Source organism: Podarcis cretensis, assembly GCF_951804945.1.
Source record: "Podarcis cretensis genome assembly, chromosome: 17".
NCBI lineage: Eukaryota > Metazoa > Chordata > Lepidosauria > Squamata > Lacertidae > Podarcis > Podarcis cretensis.
In genome coordinates this window covers 31614205-31638138 of record NC_137187.1, presented here as the reverse complement: position 1 = coordinate 31638138, position 23934 = coordinate 31614205, and the positions used below count along the sequence as shown (strand labels likewise).

General features: G+C 46.1%; 1 protein-coding gene across 3 annotated transcripts; it reads left to right on the top strand.

The window, feature by feature from the left end:
• The first annotated feature begins 936 nt into the window (after nucleotides 1-936).
• On the top strand, nucleotides 937-23761 carry LOC307206512 (epididymal secretory protein 4-like). Of its 3 annotated transcripts, none has more exons than XM_079959854.1 (7): nucleotides 937-1083; nucleotides 3455-3576; nucleotides 6265-6332; nucleotides 20292-20387; nucleotides 21835-21936; nucleotides 22859-22887; nucleotides 23585-23761. In XM_079959854.1, exons 1-6 carry the CDS (start codon nucleotides 976-978, stop codon nucleotides 22870-22872), a joined length of 510 nt encoding a protein of 169 aa, XP_079815980.1. In that variant the 5' UTR covers nucleotides 937-975; the 3' UTR covers nucleotides 22873-22887; nucleotides 23585-23761. The 3 variants fall into 3 exon arrangements, with proteins under 3 accessions (XP_079815980.1, XP_079815981.1, XP_079815979.1); XM_079959855.1 differs by lacking the exons at nucleotides 937-1083; nucleotides 3455-3576; nucleotides 6265-6332; nucleotides 23585-23761 and adding exons at nucleotides 18297-18553; nucleotides 19499-19620; nucleotides 20107-20174; nucleotides 23473-23530; XM_079959853.1 differs by lacking the exons at nucleotides 937-1083; nucleotides 3455-3576; nucleotides 6265-6332 and adding exons at nucleotides 18313-18553; nucleotides 19499-19620; nucleotides 20107-20174.
• The last annotated feature ends 173 nt before the right edge of the window (nucleotides 23762-23934 follow it).

Here is a 23934-nt window from a genome sequence, read left to right as displayed (position 1 = left end):
TGGTGCTTCAGGTTAAGAACAGTTTCAGGTTAAGAACAGACCTCCGGAACGAATTAAGTTCTTAACCTGAGGTCCCACTGTAAGCTTTAACCTTACTACAAGACCACCACATATGATAAAAAGAATCTTATTTCACTTGACATTTGCAACATGTATTTGATTTAAATTTATACATTTTTGCCAATTTGAGATTAAGAGTCTCATGCTCTACCAACTGGAAAGACGTTAGGTTCCTCCTTAACTGGCTCTTACCAGTTTGATGGTCTCACTGGTAATGTGCCTAATCTAAATTCCACATCGCTCCCCTTCCCCACATGACTCAGGGTGCACTGTGAGGACCACTGAGCAGGCATCTAGCTGTTTCCTAATTGCCTTGCATGTAAGACATCAACTTGCTTGACTTTAATAGTAAAATTAGAAAAACACTATCGTTTCAGGTGTTGGCCATTTTTACTCCATGAAGAGGACAAGGAGCAGCAGAGGCGGGGGGGGGGGGGAGGGGAAGAAAGGCAATAGAAAGGCCAACACAATTTGAATTTCCTTTGTTCCCACAATGCCTCCTCCAGGGATGTTCCAGGTGAGGAATGTGGTCTGGAGATGCAAACCTTATTCTAACATTAGTTACAACTGGCTCTCGGCTCCTTTTGATCATAGCCCAGGCCTCCGTTGGTGGTGAAGTTCACCTTAAACCACCACCCACAACTAACAGGGGAGGCCACAGGCCTTGGAGTCCTTCAGAACAAGCATTGATGGGCAGAGTGTTCCCAGGTTTTTAGAAAATGTACTCACCACGGATAACAATTAGTTCTGAAAATCGCCTGGTTCTCTCTCTCACCCCACAACCTCTTTTAATGGCAGGGCTGTACTGGCTTAGATGAAATTTGGGGACATAAGCAGAGGGATATAAATCCAGACATCGCCAAGGTCTCTGCAGAAGTCTCAAACGTTCCTGAACTGCTGCAAAGCCTTGCAAGGATGAACAGTGTGCTGATTCTTATTGTGTTTGCTGGCACCTGCTCAGCATTTTCTAAGTACAAGATTCCTGTACCCATTCCGGTGATGCCAGACTTGGATCTAAAGAAGGTAACGGCAACATTTTTCTCCTTCACTTATAACTAGGGATGGTGACAAATTTAGCAATAATTGAGCTTGCACAGCCTTGTTCACCTGCTTACAGACTTTGCAAGCTGACTGTGCCCTCTTTATAACCCACCTGTTTCTCCACGGAGCACAAGGTGATGCACATGGTTCTCCCCTTCCTCATTTAATCCCCACAACAACCCTATGAGGTAGATTGGGCTGAGAGGCAGTGACTGTGAGCTTCATGGCCGAACAGGAATTCGAATCCTGGTCTCTCCCATGCCCTAACCCAGTGGTTCTCCAAGGCTGTGTTGTGCTACACTGGTGTGGCAGGAGAGGATGGCAAGTTTAGCAGGAAGAATCAAGGACCAATAAAGAAAGATTTAAACATTTCAGTGTAGTGTGTGTGTGAGGGGGGGGGGGAGGGAGAGAGAGAGAGAGAGAGAGAGAATATAAAACCAAAAACAATATCCACACCTCTCTTCAAGAGTTTTGGCTACCCTATAGATCTCCAAAATATATTTTTTCTGTTGCACCAGCACCGGAGGAGGAAAACACTTAAAAACATAGCAAAGTTTCCAAAAAATAGACCAGAGGCAATCGTACTTCATCCAGCAGAGCTTTACTGATGCTGAAGGAAAATAAGCATAACAGTCACAAATCCAGAACATTCAGGATTGGCACAGTCCATTTAAAAAAATCCAGTTGCAGCACTTAAAATAAAACTTACTAACTTATAATTATAAGTCTAAACCTTAACATGACAGCATACAGAACACCATACTGTACTAAAGAGATAGAAAAGAGAAAGTGAGTGAAGCACAGGCTCCTCCTGGTCTTACTATTATTGTCAGTATTATCTTGACAAAAGGATAACAGAACCAGTTTCAACCAGCTGTACTCAGCTTCTCTGAAGGAATAAGCCAAACAAAAACCTTCTGCCGGTTTCTTTCACAAAGAGAAGGAACCTTCTAGAACCCTCTTGAACTAATCAGAATAGGAAAGATCTCTACACATCAGATCAATACTTTCTGTACTAAGAAACATTGACATTTTCAACTCTTGACAAATACGAAAGTTCAGAAAAGAGAAGTGCTTCTTTGCCTTGACGAGATAAGAGTTTGTTTGTCTCATGTTACACCTAATGAAAATGAGATTACCAAACAAATGCAAGCTCACACCTCTCATTGAGTTTGTAAACATATGCAAGGTACATATGTAAGAGGCTCGTTTGTAATTATATTGTTATAGATTGGGGGACACCCCTCCCAAACCCTAGAAATTAATAAATGGTGGGATTTTGATTATTTGGGATGTGAAGGGAGAACTACAAGCTATAAAGAGATTCCTGAGGTAGCCTATGCAAAATGACCTGGCCAAGCCAAGGCCATTAAGAAACATATCAGGGCCATTGAGAGTCATTGGAGATGCAAAAGCAATGTCCTCCTGCCTTGCCCTGAGGTGTGAACAGAGACTGGGCGTTTGAAGGGTTTGCCAGGGTAACTGGGTGTGAGGTGACAGGGAAAGAGAGTTTTTAGCAGGGTTTTCTGGGAAGAAGAAGAAGGAAGAAGAAAGAGTGGGATCCATCTTGGGAAGGCTGGCTTGGGGAGATGCCTTGGATTCTAGGGCTGCGCCCCTGTGGGGCACAAGCCCCTCTTGAAATGACCATGCTATAAGATCTGGACTCCCTCCATGCAGACTGAAGAAGTAAATATGTGAATAAATCATATTTTCGCAGTGTCTTCAGCTCGCCTAAGGAGCACAAACCCTAGGTGAGTGCCTGGAACCCGCTCGGCAGAGTGTGGGGTGGCACCTAACTTCTCTAAGAATATTTTGGGAACGAGCCATGTTCGTATGTAGCATTGTTTTATACAGCCATACCTTAGTTCTCGAACGCCTTGGTACTCATAGGTTTTAGCTCCCGAACGCTGCAAACCCGGAAGTAAGTGTTCCGGTTTGTGAACGTTTTTCGGAAGCCGAACGTCTGATGCACCTTCCGCTTGACTGCAGGAACCTCCTGCAGCCCATCAGAAGCCGCACCTTGGTTTTCGAACGGTTTTGGGACTCGAACGGACTCCAGGAACGGATTAAGTTCAAGAACCAAGGTGCTACTGTACTTATAAAGCAGTTGTGTTCTGTGTTATTAATCAAGCACTGCTAGGAGTTGCTTCTTTTTGTTTTGCGATGTATTTCTTATCAATTAAAAAAAACAAAACTTGATGTGGCTTGAGCAAATTTTCATTCTGAAAGTGTGGCCCAGAGTGGAAAGCCTGAGACTACTACGCCACTTTAGCTACCAGCCTACAATATATATAGAAATGTCTTTCTCAACAACACAAAAACAGTAACACACAAACAAACATCTTCTTTGTAGCTCACCGGTAAGTGGTATCCTATTGCAATGGTACAGTATAACAAACAAAGGAGACCACCCTTTGGTTATTCAATGGAGACCCAAGAGGATGGAGGACTGGTCTTCAAAATTGATTATCCATGGTAAGTCTGCTTCCGTTGCTGTGATCATGATCTCCCCTCACGCAGAACAGAATAAGGGGAAGGGTCCTGAGGCTTTCAGCAGGGAGGCTAGGTCGTATACCCAGGACTTTACCTGGACAGGTAGAGACCCCCCCCCTAGCCCCAGGCACCCCCCAGGAGGAATAATGACACCTGACAACATGTTATGGGATTAAAATTGGCTACAATTTTATTAAATTCTCAGATGTAGGAAGACCTTGGCTTAGGCATTGGGCGTTTATCCCTCCCAGTCCCCAGCCGGGGATCTGGGGAACATCAGGGTTATCCAAAGTGTGTGGCGATTGGGCTGACTCTGGAGAACGTCTGTTCAAGCAGAGAGCCCACCCCCCATTTCGCTGTGTCGTAGGGGAGAGCATTGACAACCCATTGGCCTATGGCCAGTGCCTCCCCTCAAAATAACTCCTTTAATGGGGAACCCTAGAATATCCGGTGCGGGGGGGGCGTGGGTCAGCGCTTCACGCCTCCACCCCCAATTGAGGGAAGATAGACTAAAGGATTCCGCCCAAGGCATACAAAGTTGTGACGTTTTGCTACGGGGAAGGCGAAACCTGCCAATGCAGGGGAATTCCTTCCCGGTCCCTCAACTGTGACCATCTAGGATCACAGCAGCGCCTGCATAGCTGTAAAGAAGAAGATTAAACTGCGAAAGAAGGCATAAATTGAGGGAGGGCAGGGTGGGTTAAGTTCAGGAGGTCCAACAGGTAAGTTACACCCTCTATTGTGAGTGTGGGCGGTCCTAACTATACCTGGGCAATTCCCTTGGCAACGTGCCCCCCCAGCCAGGATTGGCTGATTGACGAGGCTAGGCGGGAACCTCCAGGTATCCAGCTTGGGGGGGGGGGGAGCGGTGAAGCCAACTACCTTGCCGGGGGTCTAGTACAGTGGTACCTCTGGTTACGTACTTAATTTGTTCCGGAGGTCGGTTCTTAACCTGAAACTGTTCTTAACCTGAAGCACCACTTTAACTAATGGGACCTCCTGCTGCTGTTGCGCCGCCGCCGCACAACTTCTGTTCTCATCCTGAAGCATAACTTCTGTTCTCATCCTGAAGCAAAGTTCTTAACTTGAAGCACTATTTCTGGTTTAGCGGAGTCTGTAACCTGAAGCGTATGTAACCTGAAGGGTATGTAACCTGAGGTACCACTGTAGTCCTGGGGGGGGGCACTGTGCCCAACCACACAAAAGCCACCCCCCAGTTAATGTGGGGAGCGGTCATTTTGTCTGAGGTCCAGCCTTAGCTGTATCCCTGGTCCCCGAAAGTCAGTTACATCAGCTGAGATTCTGAATGTCTATTGGGCAGCTTCCCGTTGCTCCCTCTTCTTCTGAAACTGGGCAATGCCCCCCCCCCCAGAACTCCAGGACTGGCCAACTCCAAGCTGCTAATGGGGATGATGTCACAGAGAAATTTGTTCTTTTGTGGGGGGGGTGCTGGGAAGGGGAAGGAGTGCAAAGGTTGGGGCCATCTTGGCAGGCTGGGACAGAGGCCTAGAGATGGCTGGGAGGATGCCTTGGATTCCAATGCTGCCCCACTGTGGGGAACAAGCCTCCTTGTGCTGGTCCGGGGGGGGGGAGGTTACCGTGGGGCGAGGTCCAGGACCTGAGTTGAGGGTTGGCAGACAGTCCTCCTCGGGCGAAGTGGGGTCCACAAGTGGGAAGCCAGGCAAGGACAGGAACTCTGGGGAAAACAGGACTGGATGCTGGCCGAAACAGCTCATCAACGACGTTGCTCCCGCAACCTGGGACCGGGCTGACTGGCCTTTATCTTCTCTGAGGCCAGGGGCGGTCCCGGCCCCCAGGAGACCCGCCTCTCCTGGCCTTAAGGCGAGCACTCCTCCTGGGAGAAACCAGTTCCCTTCGCCTCTCTGCCCTGAGCCTCTGCAGTTCAGGAGAGGCTGAAGGGTTACTGGGCCCAGGGGGAGACTCACCTGTAGGCACTGAGTCCTCAACCACCTCTGGAGCCAGAGTGGATTCACCTGGTGCCTGCTCCTGAGGATCCGGCACAGGTGCAGGCGCTTCAGAATCAAGGCCCTGCCCCAGTTCAGCCGGCCCTGGAGGCGGGGACTCCTGTGCAGGCTGGGATTCCTCCGGTTCAGCCTCTGAATCGGATTCCCAGGCCATCACACTCCTCCTGAGATGACGGTGTGGTCAGATTTGCAACTCCTCCATCTAAACTCATTTTAACTCCATCTAAACTCTATTTAAGAGGCTTCTACTCTGCAGCCTCTTATAGTTGTTTTATCTGCGAGTCTTTTAGCTCTTATGCTCTTACAGTTGTTTTAACTGTGTTTCTTTGTTGGTTTTTAGTTCTTATCTGTTTTAATTATTAGTTTTTTATCCATCCATTACCTGTGTTTAATCTTGTATTTTATTAGGATGTTTTATGCCTGTTTCCTTGTCCTCATTTGCCCTAACAATTATCGGTCAAAAAATCCTGTCTGTGACTGTAATAAAGTTCATTCAAGCTAAAATCGGGTGTAAATATGTGTAATTAAACCATATTTCTTAAAGGCAATACAGCATGATTTTCAGAGGAAACACGGCCCTGGCTGAGCACCTGGAACCCCTTTGAAATCTTGTGCTGAGATTGGGGGGGGGGGCGTGCTGAATGGGGGGGGGGTAGCAACTTCACAACCCTGCCTTTCTTTCCAGGGATGGAGAATGTCTGAGTAAAACAGTTGTTGCACGCCCTGTAAAGCCGGCCGAATTCGAGAGTGTAGGTAAGTGTTAATAGATTTCTCCACCATTATCTCCATCCAAGCCACACACACACACACCGCCCTCAAGCTCCAGCGAACCTGGGAGAGCAACTTGCCAAGTTCGCTACCAGAAATGGAAGCAGATTTCTCTTCCTTTCTGGATTGAGTTAGATGGATTTCTCCTGAGAGCTGGAAGGGCCTGAATGGAATATTTGACTTCTCTCAATTATGTATATCCCGTCCATCTGGTCGGGTTTCCCCAACCACTCTGGGCGGCTCCCATTAGAATATTAATAGTAAAAAAGCGGCAACATTAAAATATGAAAAACTTCCCTAAACAAGGCTGCCTTCAGATGCCTTCTAAAAGTCAGATACTTAATTATATCCTTGACATCTGATGGGAGGGCGTTCCACAGGGCGGGTGCCACTACCGAGAAGGCCCTCTGCCTGGTTCTCGGTAACCCCACTTCTCGCAGTGAGGGAACCGCCAGATGGCCCTCAGAGCTGGATCTCAGTGTCCGGGCTGAACGATGGGGGTGGAGATGCTCCTTCAGATATACTGGACTGAGGCCGTTTAGGGCTTTAAAGGTCAGCACCAACACTTTGAATTGTGCTTGGAAACGTACTGGGAGCCAATGTAGGTATTTCCTCTGTCTCCAAACTGCAGTAATGTTTCCTTAATTAACTCTCCCCTCCTGTGGTTTCCTGCAACTGGTATTCAGAAGCATTTCTTCCTCCAACTGTGGAGGCAGAGCCATTGATAGCCCTCTCCTCCTCCACAAATCTCTCTTGGGGCAGTGAGTTCCATAGTTTAACTATGGGCTGAGTGAAAAAGTGCTTTCTCTAAACCCCCCCCCACACACCTTTCTTTTGCATCTGTGGAAGTGACTCCCATGCCTATTAATGGATCTTTTGCGCCTCTTTTTCAATAGATGGGTGGACAATAGTACACATCGTGGATACAGATTATGAGACTTACCATGCCATCCTCTTCAGATCAGTGCATTCAGGCATGCTGCAGCTCTTTGGTATGTCTGGAGACTGGCCCGTGGGAGCTTGTTTGGGTGTCGTAGGTTATGATGGGCACACCTATTGTGCCCATCTTTTGGAAATCTTGCCCTTCCTCCCAGTTTGTCTAAGGAGATGTAAATACCACCACTAATTGCCAATAGAGTAATCCACTCCCCACCCCCGCCACTAGATTTGTCAGAATACTTTGAGCATCTTGATAAAATGTCAACAACAAATTTGCCACCATCTACTGGCAATTTAAACCACAGAGCCTACGGCTTGCCGATCAGAAGGTCAGTGGTTCGAATCCCCGCGACAGGCTGAGCTCCTGTTGCTCAGTCCCAGCTCCTGCCAACCTAGCAGTTCGAAAGCATGCAGCACAAGTAGATAAATAGGTACCGCTCCAGCGGGAAGGTAAACAGCATTTCTGTGCGCTGCTCTGGTTCGCCAGAAGCGGCTTAGTCATGCTGGCCACGACGGCTCCTTAGGCCATTAAAACGAGATGAGCGTCGCAACCCCAGAGTCGTCTGTGACTGGACCTAATGGTCAGGGGTGCCTTTACCTTTACTGGCAATTCAAATTTTCGTACCCACAACAACCCTGCGAGGCAGGGGAGCTTAAGGCGCTGGTTGGCATGCTCTGTGCAAATGTGCCTCACAAGCCCCTGAGGTTTGCATCAGGATGGGACAATTCAGAATGGAGAAGTAACACTGCCCAGGCTTCTGGTTTTTCATTTCAAACCTCCTCCTTCTGAAGCTGTTCTTTAAAAAAGGGGGAAGAGAAGGAATCAGGCAAGAGGTATTTGTTAAGATACTTAACAGCGTGATGCAGCAGCAAAAAAGAGCTAATGCAAATCTTAGCTGCATCAGCAGAAGTTTTGTGTCCAGATCCAAAGAAGTCACAGGACCACTCCATTCTGGAACCACACCTGGAATACAGTGTCCAGTTCTGGGTGCCACAATTTAAGGAGTATATTGACAAGCTGGAATGTGTGCAGAGGAGGGCAACCAAGGTGATCAAGGGTTTGAAAACCAAGCCTTATGAGGAATGGTTGAAGGAGCTAGGTATCTTTAGCCTGGTAAAGAGGAGACTGAGAGATGATAGTCATATTCAAATATCTTAAGGGCTGTCACATGGAAGAGGGAGCACGCTTGTTTTATCCTGCTCTGCGAGTTAGTTCTCAAAAACAATGGCTTCAAGTTACAAGAAAAGAGATTTGGACTAAACACCCTGAAGTACCATATTTTTCGCTCTATAAGTCTCACTTTTTCCCTCCTAAAAAGTAAGGGGAAATGTGTGTGAATCTTATGGAGTGAATGCAGGCTGCACAGCTATCCCAGAAGCCAGAACAGCAAGAGGGATTGCTGCTTTCAATGCACAGCTATCCCTCTTGCTGTTCTGGCTTCTGAGATTCAGAATATTTTTTTTCTTGTTTTCCTCCTCCAAAAACTAGGTGCATCTTGTGGTCTGGTGCGTCTTATAGAGCGAAAAATATGGTATTTTCTGACAGTGAGAGCTGTTCAACAGTGGAATGGACTCCCTCAGGAGGTTGTGGACTCTCCTTCCTTAGAAGTTTTTAAGCAAAGGTTGGATGGCCTCCAACTCTACCATTCTATGATCTATCCTCCTGCACTATGATGCTGATTCTCAATGCCAACTCCTTGTTTGTGTCTTAAGGCAGGGAACAGACTGTGTCAGATGAAGTGAAAGAAAAATTTATAACTTTGGCCAAAGATATGCAATTCGATCCAGATGCAATCATCTATGTATCGGAAAATGGTAAGGGCAATTAATGCTTAAGATTTTCTCCGCCCTGGTTTGAAGGTATGGTGATGCTAGCCACTTGGACTCTAGAGATCACCAGGTATTATTAGAATCTAGATATGAACCCTGATAAGGAACAGTTGAGGGAATTGGGTGGTGTTTAGCCTGGAGCAGAGGAGATTGAGAGAGGATGAATTGTCCTCTTCAAATGTCTCCTGGGCTGTCACATGGAAGATGGAGCTAGCTTGTTTTCTCCTGCTCTGGAGGCTAGCTTCTGAACCAGTGGATTTCAATTACAAGACAGGGGGTTCCAACTAAACATCAGGAAGTACTTTCTTACATTTTTATGATTTATTAAATTGGAAGATCTCGGGACAGTTTGCAGTACAGTGGTACCTAAGGTTATAGACGCTTCAGGTTACAGACTCCACTAACCCAGAAATAGTACCTCGGGTTAAGAACTTTGCTTCAGGATGAGAACAGAAATCACACGGCAGCAGTGGGAGGCCGCATTAGCTAAAGTGGTGCTTCAGGTTAAGAACAGTTTCAGGTTAAGAATGGACCTCTAGAACGAATTAAGTTCTTAACCCAAGGTACCACTGTATAAAAATACAATATAAAAACATAAAAATACATAATAAAAAGGAGAACAATAACAAAACAAACCCATAAGCCAGGGGTCAGAAACCTAAGGCCCATGGGCCAGAAGCAGCCCGTGGAGGTTGTTTGACCGGCCCACGAGCCACCCCCGAACCAAGCTGCGCACTCGCTAAACCGGCGCAGCGCAGGGACTCACTTACACAGTGCTGTAAATCGCGTCTGCGCACGCGCAGATGCCGGAAATCACATCTGCGCAGATGCCGACGCTGAAAATCATGGGTGTGCCCACTCACGTGCGTGCAGAATCCAACCCACAGAGAGATCTCCATGGGACTGATCCGGCCCAGGCAAGATAAACCTTGCTGACCCCTGCCATAAGCCATCCCTCCCACAAACACATGTAAAAGGACATAGACTGTTCATCAGCCCAAGGCCTGGCTGAAGGGGAACGTTTTTGCCCAGTGCCTAAATAGATATAACGGTGGTTCCAGGTGATCGTCCCTGGGGAGAATGCCCACAGAATGGGGAGCCACTGCAGAAAAAGTCTGTTCTTGTGTTGCCACCTTCCAGACCTTTTGTGGAAGAAGCACATGAAGAAAGGCCTCACATGATGATTGTAGGATCCAGGTTGGTTCATATGGAGAAAAGCGGCCCTTGAAGTTTTACCTAGAGAAGGTTTCCCCCACATGTAGATAAGCATTATGGATCCCTTAAAAAAGAGAAACCCTACTGATATCTGACAGCCAGTCTATTGTTGGCTATGGAACAAAATAATTATAATCCTGATCTTGTTCTGTGCCCTGGACCCAATCCCACATCTTGCTCACTCATTAACTGCATTTCTTTTCATCCACAGAGCTCTGTGAATAAGAAGATCCGAAAAAGGTACAATAATTAGTCCTCTGCACACTTACCTGGAAGGTCATAAGCTTTATTGAATTCGGTGGTGTTTACTCAGGAGTAGACACATCTAAGGTTGTGCTGTGAGTCCCCAAGGAAGAAGCACTATACTCTGATTTGACTCCAGCTCTGCAGGGTCATATACAGGACACCATACCTTAAAGCACATTTAAAAGGGTTTCAGGTCACAACCAAAAGGCAATACCCCTACCTTGGGGAGATTCCAGCTGTGTAACCCACCCCAGAGGATCCTGGGAATTGTGGTCTCCTCTCAGAGCTACAACTCCATGCACACTGAACAAACCTCAGTTCCCAGGATTCTTTAGCGTGCTTTAAATATTCTTGAAATACAAGATGTGTAATAATAATAATAATAATAATAATAATAATAATAATAATAATACCCCGCCCATCTGGCCAGCCTCCCTAGCCACTCTGGGCAGCTCCCAACACAATATTAAAAACATGATAAAACATCAGACATTAGAAAGTTCCCTAAACAGGGCTGCCTTCAGATGTCTTCTAAAAGTTGACATCTGATGGGAGGGCGTTCCACAGGGCGAGCACCACTACTGAGAAGGCCTTCTGCCTGGTTCCCTGTAACTTCACTTCTCGCAGTGAGGAAACCGCCAGAAGGCCATCGGTGCTGGACCTCAGTGTCCGGGCTGAACGATGGGGGTGGAGACACTCCTTCAGGTATACTGGACTGAGGTTGTTTAGGGCTTTAAAGGTGAGCACCAACACTTTGAATTGTGCTCGGAAACATACTGGGAGCCAATGTAGGTATTTCAGGCAGTGGCATAGCGTGGGGGGTGCAGGGGGTGCCGGCCGCACCGGGCGCAACATCTGGGGGTTAGGGTTAGGGATAGGGTTAGGGACGCAAATCCAGGGTTAGGGGGCGCAAATTACTTGCCTTGCCCCGGGTGCTGACAACCCACGCTACGCCACTGATTTCAGGACCGGTGTTATATGGTCTCAGCGGCCACTCCCAGTCACCTGTCTAGCTGCCGCATTCTGGATTAGTTGTAATTTCCGGGTCACCTTCAAAGGTAGACCCAGGCCTCAGGCAGAAGTCTCCATGAACACTGATAATTTTAGCTGGTTTAGACCTGGGACCTTGTATATGCAGAACGTGTTCTCTGACAGGGAGATAAAGCACCCACCCCACCCTGGCGAGTGTCCAAGAAAGGGTGTTTGATTCATACGAAATGATGTTGGCAGTGGTGTATGGGCAGTGGATTAGGGGAACAAGGTTGGTCCCCTAAATTTTCCCCTGGGGCCTCCTTCCCAAAGCCCAGGAAACCTCTGCCCAGCTTAGGGAGGGAGGCATTATGATGCTCTGATAGGTCCAAGAGCCCTCCTGCCACCTTCCCAAACACCACCTGGGATTCCGAGGAGGCCCCAGCATCCTGCCAGAGCCCTGGTGCTTCCTTAAAATGTTTAGTTTCTTGTCCCTTTAGATTCACAAAATGTTTAGGGGTTTGCGTACCCCTGTGTCCCCCCCAGAAAAAAGCACTGGCTTTGCTCATCATCACCTCTCAGCATGCTTGTTTGTGCTTCTACAGGGGAATGGAAGACGGCACAGACCCCTCCAGCATCCAACTGATTCCAACATTGACACCTTCCTGCTGATTTGCTGATATTATTATTATTAATTGATTTTATATACCACCCTCTACCCAGAGGTCTCAGGGCGGTTATCACCTATGGCCTGGAGAACAGGAACATTATCATTTGAAAACATCTGCAGGGACCAGAAGAAAACATCTGCAACCTTTGTGGGTTTTCTCCATGGGCCAAGGTCCCCACTTCTTGCTGTGATAACGGGATCTCTTGTCTTTTGCAATTCCATGCAGAAAGCCAAAAAGAACATGGGTAAGATGTCTGCATGAGAATGGAGATAGAGGAATCATCCTGGAATCTGCCTCCTGCATTGCAAATATCAACCACTATTGTTAACCATTCCATTTGGAAAGAAAACTTGAATCATTTGGATCAGATATATATTCATAAATGGTATTCTAATCACATAAGTGGTACTGTTTTCTCTTCTGTTGGCCTTAAGAGAAAGAAACTATTAGGTGTACACCCCAAATTCATAGCACTATATAAAAAGGAAAATTCCTGAATTCTGAGGTCCAGGCTTGGGGCAAGCACTCTTTGGTGAGAGAACTCCAGTCGAGATCACAAAATGCGCAGCAAAGTAAAGCATGGAAATATAGGTTGTTGGACCTTTAAAATATCCAGTCCACATTGTGTACATGATTTCATTTGGCAACGTTGCATTTCATACTCCTGATTGCACCATACGGTGTCATATTGCATCATACACACCAACCCCAGGACCAATGACCTGCAGTTGAGTCATGACATCCCGGTTTTATTATCTCTGACGTAAGATGATGCACTCATTAGTGTAAAGCACAGCCTCGCAGGCATCACAGGGTGAAAGAAATGTACAGTAGCATAACCAGTTCTGCACAGTGAAGGACTTCCCATTCCCAGCGGCGGAGCAAGCCGATCGGGCACCTGGGGCGGCGTACATGCCCTGCGCCCAGTGGTGGGGCCAGTCACCCACAGGGCAGGGCGGGGCCAGCCAGGGCAGGACGCTCCGCTGGGCCTCCGAGAAGCCTGCCTGCCTCCTCCCAGTCAGCGATCTACAGCTGAGGGGGAGGCAGATGGCGGACTGTTTGGGGAAGTGAGGAACCTGCGGGCAGTCAAGCCAATCCATCACTCCCAAGAGAGACGCATGGCTTGGGTGCGCTGCAGACCCCACAATGAGTGCTGCCTGCCATTTTGTCACCCCCCAGTAGTGACACCCGGGGTGTTCCGCCCCCACTGCCCCATTCCTCCGCCCCTGCCCATTCCCAAACCTCTGAAAATATAGTCATACCTCGGGTTAAAATTGCTTCAGGTTGAGCATTTTCGGGTTGTGGTCCGCGGCTACCTGGAAGTAATGGAACGTGTTACTTCTGGGTTTTGCCACTCGCACATGCGCAGACGCTCAAAATGACGTCATGCGCAGAAATGGCGAATTGCGACCTGTGCACATGCAGACCGGGTTGAGTTCTCTTCAGAATGTGAACGGGGCTCTGGAATGGATCCCGTTCGCATCCAGAGGTACCACTGTATTTTTGATGAATTCAGACGACGAGAAGGGAGGCAAACCGAAGTCAAGTTCTTCTCAGCCTTCAGCGTGTAAGGATGATCTGCACGTCTGCCTCAGAAAATAATTGGCAGCCAGTGCATTCAGGCCAGGATTGGTACAATATGCTCAACCATCTTGCCCCAGTGAGAATTCAAGTCACCAAATTCTGCACCAGCTGAAATTTCTGAACTATCTTAAGAAGTAGTCATGAAATTCTGAGCCATGGATATTGAAGTTGCTCAATACCAGCAGTCCTCAACACCACCTCTAAAACCAGCTGTGTCAGCTCAGGCAGGGGTGAAGGAAAGAGGGCGGGGGTGGGGTTGGCCGCCCCAGGTGTCAACACTGAGGGAGGTGACATTGGGTGAGCTACCCACCCATGACTCCCAAGCCTACCCCGAGCCATATTGAGGTTGAATCCTGACAAGATAAGACAGAAGTACTCTTTTGGGAGGACAGAGGGTGTGTGGGTTTGGGGGACTCCCTGGTCCTGAATGGGGTAACTGTGCCCCTGAAGGACCAGGTGTGCAGCCTAGGAGTCATTTTGGTCTCACAGCTGTCCATGGAAGTTCAGGTCAATTCTGTGTCCAGGACAACTCTCTACCAGCTCCATCTGGTACGCTGGCTGAGGTCCTACCTGCCTGCACACTGTTTCACCAGAAGTGGTACATGCTCTGGTTATCTCCCACTTGGACTACTGCAATGCTCTCGACATGGGACTACCTTTGAAGGTGACCCGGAAACTACAACTAATCCAGAATGCTGCAGCTAGACTGGTGGCCGGGAGGGACAGCCGAGACTATATAAAACCGGTCATAAAGGATCTTCATTGGTTCCCAGTACCTTTCCGAGCACAATTCAAAGTGTTCGTGCTGACCTTTAAAGCCCTAAATGCCTTGGCTCGGTATACTCCATCGTTCAGCCCGGATGCTGAGGTCCTCCTCTCAGGGACTTCTGCTGGTTCCCTAATTGCGAAAAGTGAGATTACAGGGAACCAGGCAGAAGGCCTCAAAATTGGTGCCAAAGTATTAATACTTTACCTTTTCTGCCCCTGCACCTTTCCTCTTGTCCATTGTATTATTTTTTTTAGACTGTAAGCCTGCAGGGACCAGGGCTGTCTGCCTCAGAAAATAATTGGCAGCCAGTGCTGTCGGGCCAGGATTGGTACAATATGCTCAACCATCTTGCCCCGGTGAGCAATCAAGTCACCAAATTCTGCACCAGCTGAAATTTCTGAACTATCTTAAGAGGCAGCCATGAAATTCTGAGCCATGGCTATTGAATTTCCTCAAAACCAGCAGTCCTCAACACCACCTCTGAAACCAGCTGTGTCAGCTCAGGCAGGGGTGAAGGAAGGAGGGCGGTGGGGGTGGACCGCCCCAGGTGTCATCACTGAGGGAGGTGACATTCAGTGCCCATGACTCCCAAGCCTACTCCAAGCCATATTGAGGTTGAATCCTGACAAGATAAGAAAGAAGTACTGTTTTGGGGGGACAGGGTTGTGTGGGTGTGGGGGACTCCCTGGTCCTGAATGGGGTAGCTGTGCCCCTGAAGGACCAGGTGTGCAGCCTGGGAGTCATTTTGGTCTCACAGCTGTCCATGGAAGTTCAGGTCAATTCTGTGTCCAGAACTGTCTACCAGCTCCACCTGGTATGCTGGCTGAGGTCCTACCTGCCTGCACACTGTTTCACCAGAGTGGTACATGCTATGGTTATCTCCTGCTTGGACTACTGCAATGCTCTCAACATGGGACTACCTTTGAAGGTGACCCGGAAACTACAACTAATCCAGAATGCTGCAGCTAGAATGGTGGCCGGGAGAGACAGCCGAGACTATATAAAACCGGTCATAAAGGATCTTCATTGGTTCCCAGTACCTTTCCAAGCACAATTCAAAGTGTTGGTGCTGACCTTTAAAGCCCTAAATGCTTTGGCTCAGTATACCTGAAGAAGCGTCTCCACCTCCATCGTTCAGCCCGGACGCTGAGGTCTTCCTCTCAGGGTCTTCTGCTGGTTCCCTAATTGCGAAAAGCAAGATTACAGGGAACCAGGCAGAAGGCCTCAGAATTGGTGCCAAAGTATTGCTACCCTACTTTTCTGCCCCATTGTGTTCTTTTTTTTAGAATGTAAGCCTGCAGGGACCAGGGCTGTCTTATCTTAACTGATGGTATGCAAACTGCTCTGGGAACCATTTTTGTTGTTCTTGTTGGAAAGCCTGGAACAACTGCTCTCAGAAAACAAACAAAAATGGTCTGTCAGATCTGCTTGAAGAAGAAGACTGACCCTGACTGGTGCACAGATCAGCAGCAATAACAAATGTTGGCCAGGAGTGGTGACTGAGATAGGGGAGCAATTCAGACAAGACCACCCAGAGGAATGGGCCTCTGCCCTGCCAAACCTCCAGGGTTGCATACCTATATGGCCAAATATACATCATCCTAGCTGTTCATGGTTTACCCAGCCACCTGCTGTCCAGCACCTTGACATCTCTCGTCCAACCATAGTCCTGGAAAGACTTTCGCTACCCATTTTTCACTGTGCATACTAGAACCCTCCTTGTAGCTAATATGGGGCTGTTCTTCATTTTAGCATACAGTCATAAAATCACAGAGTTTTAGAGCTGGAAGGGACCGCAAGGGTCATCTAGTCCAACCCCTGCAGTGCAGGAAACCTGCCCAAAATGGGGCTCAGAACCATAACCCTGAGATTAAGAGTCTCCTTTTTTTAGTTTTTTATTTATATTTTCAAATTTAGACATTTCATTACCGGTAGTTTTACAATCAATTTAACATTTCAAAATTTGACTTCCTTCCCCCTCTTACTGTGGTTCCTTAAATTCATTTTTTCTGTCTTCTGCATATCCATACTCTTATAAAATTGCAGGTTATTACATTAATCCCGCTAATATTTTTGTCTGTTTATAATTTATCTGGAAATATTCAATAAACCATTTCCATTCTTTTATAAAAAGGTTGTTATCTTGATTTCTTATTTTTCCGGTAAGTTTTGCCATTTGTGCATATTCCATGAGTTTCTGTATCCATTCTTCCTTTACTGGGACTTCTGCTTCTTTCCACTTTGGGGCAAGTCACATTCTTGCTGCTGTAGTAGCATACAGAAATAAATTTCTATACAATTTAGGTAGTTCTGTCCCTGTAAGGAAAGCTTCTGGGTTGTTGTCATTTTTTACAAACGTTATTTTAAACATCTTTTCCAATTCATTATATATCATTTCCCAATAAGCTTTAACCTTACTACAAGACCACCACATATGATAAAAAGAACCTTCTTTCTCTTGACATCTCCAACACGTATTTGATTTAAATTTATATATTTTTGCTAATTTGAGATTAAGAGTCTCATGCTCTACCAACTGGAGAGTCGTTAGTTTCCTCCTTAACCATACCAGATTGATGGTCCTACTGGTAATGTGCCCAACCTAAATTCCACATCGCTCCCCTTCCCCACATGACTCAGGGTGCACTGTGAGGACCACTGAGCAGGAATCTAGCTGTTTCCTAATTGCCTTGCATGTAAGAGATCAACTGGCTTGACTGTAATAGTAAAATTAGAAAAACACTATCGTTTCAGGTGTTGTCATTTTTACTCCATACAGTGGTACCTTGGTTCTCAAACTTAATCTGTTCTGGAAGTCCATTCCAAAAGCAAAGTGTTCCAAAACCAAGGCGCACTTTCCCATAGAAAGTAATGCAAAATGGATTAATCCATTCCAGACTTTTAAAAACAAGCCCTAAAACAGCAGTTTAACATGGATTTTACTATCTAACGAGACCACTGATCCATAAAATGAAAGCAATAAACAATGTACTGCAGTCACACAATCAATCAATCAATCAATCAATCAATCAGTAGCTGAACTGCGTTCTACACAGTCACAAAAACAAAAAAAGAGTCGCAAAAACAAAAACACAAAATAAATAACAAAGACAGACAGACCTCAGCGTAACACTCAAAATGGAAGTGTGGCACTCAAAACAGAAGCATGACACTCAAAATGGAGCACGTTTGCCTTCCGAAAAAAGTTTGCAAACTGGGACACTTCCGGGTTTGCGGTGTTTGGTTTCCAGGTTGTTTGAGTACCAGGGCGTTTGAGAAACAAGGTACCACTGCACTGTATTTTAACTTGGATGGGTCTTATGCCCGTAACAAGACATGATTTCAACAACAAAAGATTAGTCCTGGGGGTGTGGAGCAGATGGACCCCTGCTATCTCCAAAAGGAGAGGCCAACGCAAGTTGAATTTCCTTTGTTCCCACAACACCTGCCCCAGGGATGTTCCAGGTGAGGAATGTGGTCTGGAGGTGCAAACCTTATTCTAACATTAGTTACAACTGGCTCTCGGCTCCTTTTGATCATAGCCCAGGCCTCCGTTGGTGGTGAAGTTCACCATAAACCACCACCCACAACTAACAGGGGAGGCCACAGGCCTTGGAGTCCTTCAGAACAAGCATCGATGGGCAGAGTGTTCCAGGGTTTTAGAAAATGTACTCACCACGGATAACAATTAGTTCTGAAAATCACCTGGTTCTCTCTCTCAAACACCCCACGACCTCTTTTAATTGCAGGACTGTACTGGCTTAGATGAAATTTGGGGACATAAGCAGAGGGATATAAATCCAGGCATTGCTTGAAGAACCGAGGTCTCTGCAGAAGTCGCAGACATTCCTGAACTGCTGCAAAGCCTTGCAAGGATGAACAGTGTGCTGATTCTTATTGTGTTTGCTGGCACCTGCTCAGCAGTTCCTAAGTACGAGGTTCCTGTACCCATTCCGATGATGCCAGACTTGAAACTAAAGAAGGTAAACGGCAACATTTTTCTCCTTCACTTATAACCAGGGATGGTGACAAATTTATCAATAATCGAGCTTGCACAGCCATGTTCACCTGCTTACAGACTTTGCAAGCTGACTGTGCCCTCTTTATAACCCACCTGTTTCTCCATGGAGTGCAAGGTGATGTACATGGTTCTCCCCTTCCTCATTTAATCCCCACAACAACCCTATGAGGTAGATTGGGCCGAGAGGCAGTGACTGTGAGCTTCATGGCCGAACAGGAATTCGAATCCTGGTCTCTCCCATGCCCTAACCCAGTGGTTCTCCAAGGGTGTGTTGTACCACACTGGTGTGGCAGGAGAGGATGGCAAATTTAGCAGGAAGAATCAAGGACCAATAAAGAAAGATTTAAACATTTCAGTGTAGTATGTGTATATAGCATTGTTTTATACAGCCATACCTTAGTTCTCGAACGCCTTGGTACTCATACGTTTTGGCTCCTGAACGCTGCAAACCTGGAAATAAGTGTTCCAGTTTGCAAACGTTTTTCGGAAGCCGAACATCTGATGCAGCTTCTGCTTGACTGCAGGAAGCTCCTGCAGCCAATCAGAAGCCGCACCTTGGTTTTCAAACGGTTTCAGGAGGCAAACAGACTCCAGGAACTGATTAAGTTTGAGAACCAAGGTGCTACTGTACTTATAAAGTAGTTGTGTTCTGTGTTATTAATCAAGAGCTGCTAGAAGTTGCTTCTTTTCATTTTGAAATGTATTTCTTATCAATAACAACAACAACAACAACAACAACAACAACAACAACAACAACAACAACTTGATGTGGCTTGAAAAAAATTCCATTCTGAAAGAGGGGCCCAGAGTGGAAAGTCTGAGATCACTATGCTACTTTAGCTACCAGTCTACAATATATATTAAAATGTCTTTCTCAATAACACACAAACAAACCTCTTCTTTGTAGCTCACTGGTAAGTGGTTTCCTATTGCAACAGTACAGTATGACAAACAGACGAGAGAAGTCTATGGCTATTTAATGGAGCCCCAAACGAATGGAGAACTGGTCCTCAAAATTGATGTTCCTAAGTAAGTCTGCATCCACTGCTATGATCATTATCTACCTTCACAGTATAAAGGGAAGGGTCCTAGGCTTGGCCTGTTGCCTACCTACCCCTGCCTCTTTCAGCAGGGAGGCTAGGTCGTACACCCAGGGGTCCAGCCTAAGCTGCATCCCTGATCCCCGAAAGTCAATTACATGAGCTGAGATTCTGAATGTCTATTGGGCAGCTTCCCGTTGCCCCCTCTTCTTCTGAAACTGGGCAATGGGCCCCACAGAACTCCAGGACTGGCCAACTCCAAGCTGCTGATGGGGATGATGTCACAGGAAAATTTGTTCTCTGGCTGGGACAGAGGAAACCATATTTCTTAAAGGCACTACAACTTGATTCTCAGAGGAACCATGGCCCTGGCTGAGCACCTGGAACCCCTTTGAAATCTTGTGCAGAGATTGGGGGAGGGGGGGCGTGCTGATTGGGTGGGGAAGCAACTTGACAACCCTGCCTTTCTTTCCAGAAATGGAGATTGTCGGCGTAGAAGAGTTGTTCTATACCCTATAAAGCAAGCCGAATTTGATACTGATGGTAGGTTTAATAGATTTCTCCATTATCTCCATCAACACACGGACGCCCTTTCTTTTGCATCTGTGTAAGTGACTCCCATGGCTGTTAATGGATCCTTTGTTGCTCTTATTTCAATAGATGAGAAGACTACAGTACACATTGTGGATACAGATTATGAGACTTACCATATCATCCACTTCCTAATGGAGCATATGGGCATGCTACAGCTCTATGGTATGTCTGGAGCTTCTTTGGGTGCCCTTGGCTACACTGGGCACACCTGTCAGCTTTTGAAAATCTCACCCTTCCTCCCAGTTTGACTAAGGATATGTAAATACCACCACTAATGGCCAATAGAGTAATCCACCCACCACCACCAACCCGCCGCTAGATTTGTCACAATACTTTGAGCATCACGATAAAACACCAACAACAAATTTGCCATAATCTACTGGCAATTCAATTTTTTGTCCCCACGACAACCCTGCGAGGCAGGGGAGCTTAAAGCGCTGGTTGACATGCTCTGTGCAAATGTGCCTCACAAGTCCCTGAGGGTTGGATCAGGATGGGACAATTCAGAATGGAGAAGGAACTTTACCCTACACTTCTGGTTTTTCATTTCAAACCTCCTCCTTCTGAAGCTGTTCTTTAAAAAGCGGGCAGGGAAGTAAGGAGTCAGGCAAGATGGATTTGTTAAGATACATAACAGCGTGATGCAGCAGCAAAAAAGAGCTAATGCAAATCTCAGCTGCATCAGCAGAAGTATTGTGTCCAGATCCAAAGAAGTCACAGGACCACTCCATTCTGCCTTGGTCCAACCACACCTGGAATACAGTGTCCAGTTCTGGGTGCCACAATTTAAGGAGGATATTGACAAGCTAGAATGTGTGCAGAGGAGGGCAAACAAGATGATCAAAGAAATGCAAATGAAGCCATATGAGGAATGGTTGAGGGAGTGTTTATCTTTGCTTGCAAAAGAGACTGAGAGAATATATGCTAGTCATATTCAAATATCGAAAGGACTGTCACATGGAATAGGGAGATGCTTGTTTTCTCCTCATCCAACTTGTGCTAACAAGTTCCCAAAATATCACCAGAGTTTATGATATTCCCCTTTTAAGTTCGCAACGGTAATGTCTGCACAGGTTCGCTAGAACCTCTATAATAATTACTCTGGTAATTTCCCCTTTTGTTCCCTCTTAAAATACAAGACACGACACAGTCTTTATAAAAGTATAAAAGAGTTTACTCACGTTCTGTTCACAATATGATCCCAGAAGGCAGACAGCTTTAAAAAGGTTGCATACACTTAGAATCTATCTTATAGGAAGATAGTACTGTCCTCTCTTGGCTGAGAGCCAAGAGGGCATATTGCTCCTTCAGAAGATGAAGATGAGAGAGAGAGATATGGCTGCCTGCCCTGTGCTTTTATCATTTACCTGCACAGGTGAGACCACACCCACCTCTGGTCACGTGCGGAGGAAGTCCGTCCCCAGGAAGTTTACCTGCTTGCTAGACAGACATCCCTCTCCATGTTCTAACATGTACACTCTAGGAATGTTGTCATCGACTGCTCCTGTGTTTACATCCCACATGATGACCCCAACTGTACCATTCTATGATCTATCCTCCTGGACTATGATGCTGATTCTCAATGCCAACTCCTTGTTTGTGTCTTAAGGCAGGGAACAGACTGTGTCAGATGAAGTGAAAGAAAAATTTAAAACTTTGGCCACAGATTTGCAATTCGATCCAGAGGCAATTGCCTATGTATCCGAAAATAGTAAGTGCAATTAATGCTTAAGATTTTCTCCGCCCTGGTTTGAAGGTATGGTGATGATGATGCTAGCCGCTTGGACTCTAGAGATCACCAGGTATTGTTAGAATCTGGATATGAAGCCTGATAAGGAACAGTTGAGGGAATTGGGTGGTGTTTAGCCTGGAGCAGAGGAGATTGAGAGAGAGGATGGGACAGTCCTCTTCAAATGTCTCCTGGGCTGTCACACAGAAGATGGAGCTAGCTTCTTTTCTTCCCTGTTCAGGGAAGTTTTTAATGTATGACATATTAGTGTATTTTTGGTATTTGTTGAAGCCACTCAGAGTGGCTGGGGAAACCCAGCCAGATGGGCGAGGTTACAAATAATTTTATTATTATTATTATTATTATTATTATTATTATTATTATTATTTCTCCTGCTCTGGAGGCTAGCTTTTGAACTAGTGGATTCCAATTACAAGAAAGGGGATTCCAACTAAACATCAGGAAGTACTTTCTTACATTATTAGGATTTATTAAATTTGAAGATCTCGGGACAGTTCACAGTATAAAAATACAATATAAAAACACAAAAAATACATAATAAAAAGGAGAAAAATAACAAAAAACCCATCCATAAGCCATCTCTCCCACAAACACATGATGATTGCAGGATCCAGGTTGGTTTATGTGGAGAAAAGCAGCCCTTGAGCTTTTATCAAGAGAAGGTTTTTTCCACATGTAGATAAGCATTATGGATCCTTTAAAAAAGAGAAACCCTACTGATATCTGAGAGCCAGTCTATTGTTGGCTATGGAGCAGGGCCCATAAGGAACAAAATCATCATCATCATCATCATCATCATCATCATCATCCTTAACTTGTTCTGTTCCCTGGACCCAATCCCACATCTTGCTCATTCACTGACAGCATTTCTTTTCATCCACAGATCTCTGTATATAAGAAGATATGGAAAAGGTAAGACAATTAGTCCTCTGCACACTTACCTGGCAGATCATAAGCTTTATTGAATTCAGTGGTGTTTACTCATGAGTAGACACATCTAAGGCAGTGGCGGAGCTTCATGCTCCAGCTCTGGGGAACAGAGAGCAGGCAGTGGTGGGGCTGGCTCATGTCCCAGGGGCTTTAAAGGTCAGCACCAACACTTTGAATTGTGCTCGGAAACATACAGGGAGCCAATGAAGATTTTCAGGACCAGTGTTATATGGTCTCAGCGGCCACTCCCAGTCACCAGCCTAGCTGCCACATTCTGGATTAGTTGTAGTTTTTGGGACACCTTCAAAGGTAGCCCCAGGCCTCAGGCAGAAGTCTCCATGAACAATGATAATTTTAACTAGTTCAGACCTGAGACCCCTCCAGCATCCAACTGAATCTGACACTGACATCTTCCTGCTGATTTGCTGATATTATTATTAAGATTATAAGGATTTTATGTACTACCCTCTGCCCAGAGGTCCCAGGGCAGTTGTCACCTATGGCCTGGAGAGTAGGAACATTATCATTTGAAAACATCGGCAAATCAGGCTTTTGTTAAATGACCAGGAGCAGGGTCCAGAGGAATACATCTGCAACCTTTGTGGGTTTTCTCCATGGGTCAAGGTCCCCACTTCTTGCTGTGATAACGGGATCTCTTGTCTTTTGCAATTCCATGCAGAAAGCCAAAAATAACATGGGAAAGATATCTGCATGAGGATGGAGATAGAGGAATCATCCTGGAATCTGCCTCCTGCATTGCAAATACCAACCACTATTGTGAACCATTCCATTTGGAAAGAAAACTTGAATCATTTGGATCAGATATATATTCATAAATGGTATTCTAATCACATAAGTGGTACTGTTTTCTCTTCTGTTGGCCTTAAGAGAAAGAAACTATTATGTGTACACCCCAAATTCATAGCATTATATAAAAAGGAAAATTCCTGGATTCCGAGATCCAGGCTTGGGGCAAGTACTCTTTGGTGAGAGAACTCCAGTCGAGATCACAAAATGCGCAGCAAAGTA

Coding starts and splice junctions, on each gene's coding strand:
- LOC307206512 (XM_079959854.1), top strand. CDS start 976: ATGAACAGTGTGCTGATTCTTATTGTGTTTGCTGGCACCTGCTCAGCA. Junction 1,084..3,454: donor CAGACTTGGATCTAAAGAAG/GTAACGGCAACA, acceptor TCTTCTTTGTAG/CTCACCGGTAAGTGGTATCC. Junction 20,388..21,834: donor GGGCATGCTACAGCTCTATG/GTATGTCTGGAG, acceptor TTGTGTCTTAAG/GCAGGGAACAGACTGTGTCA.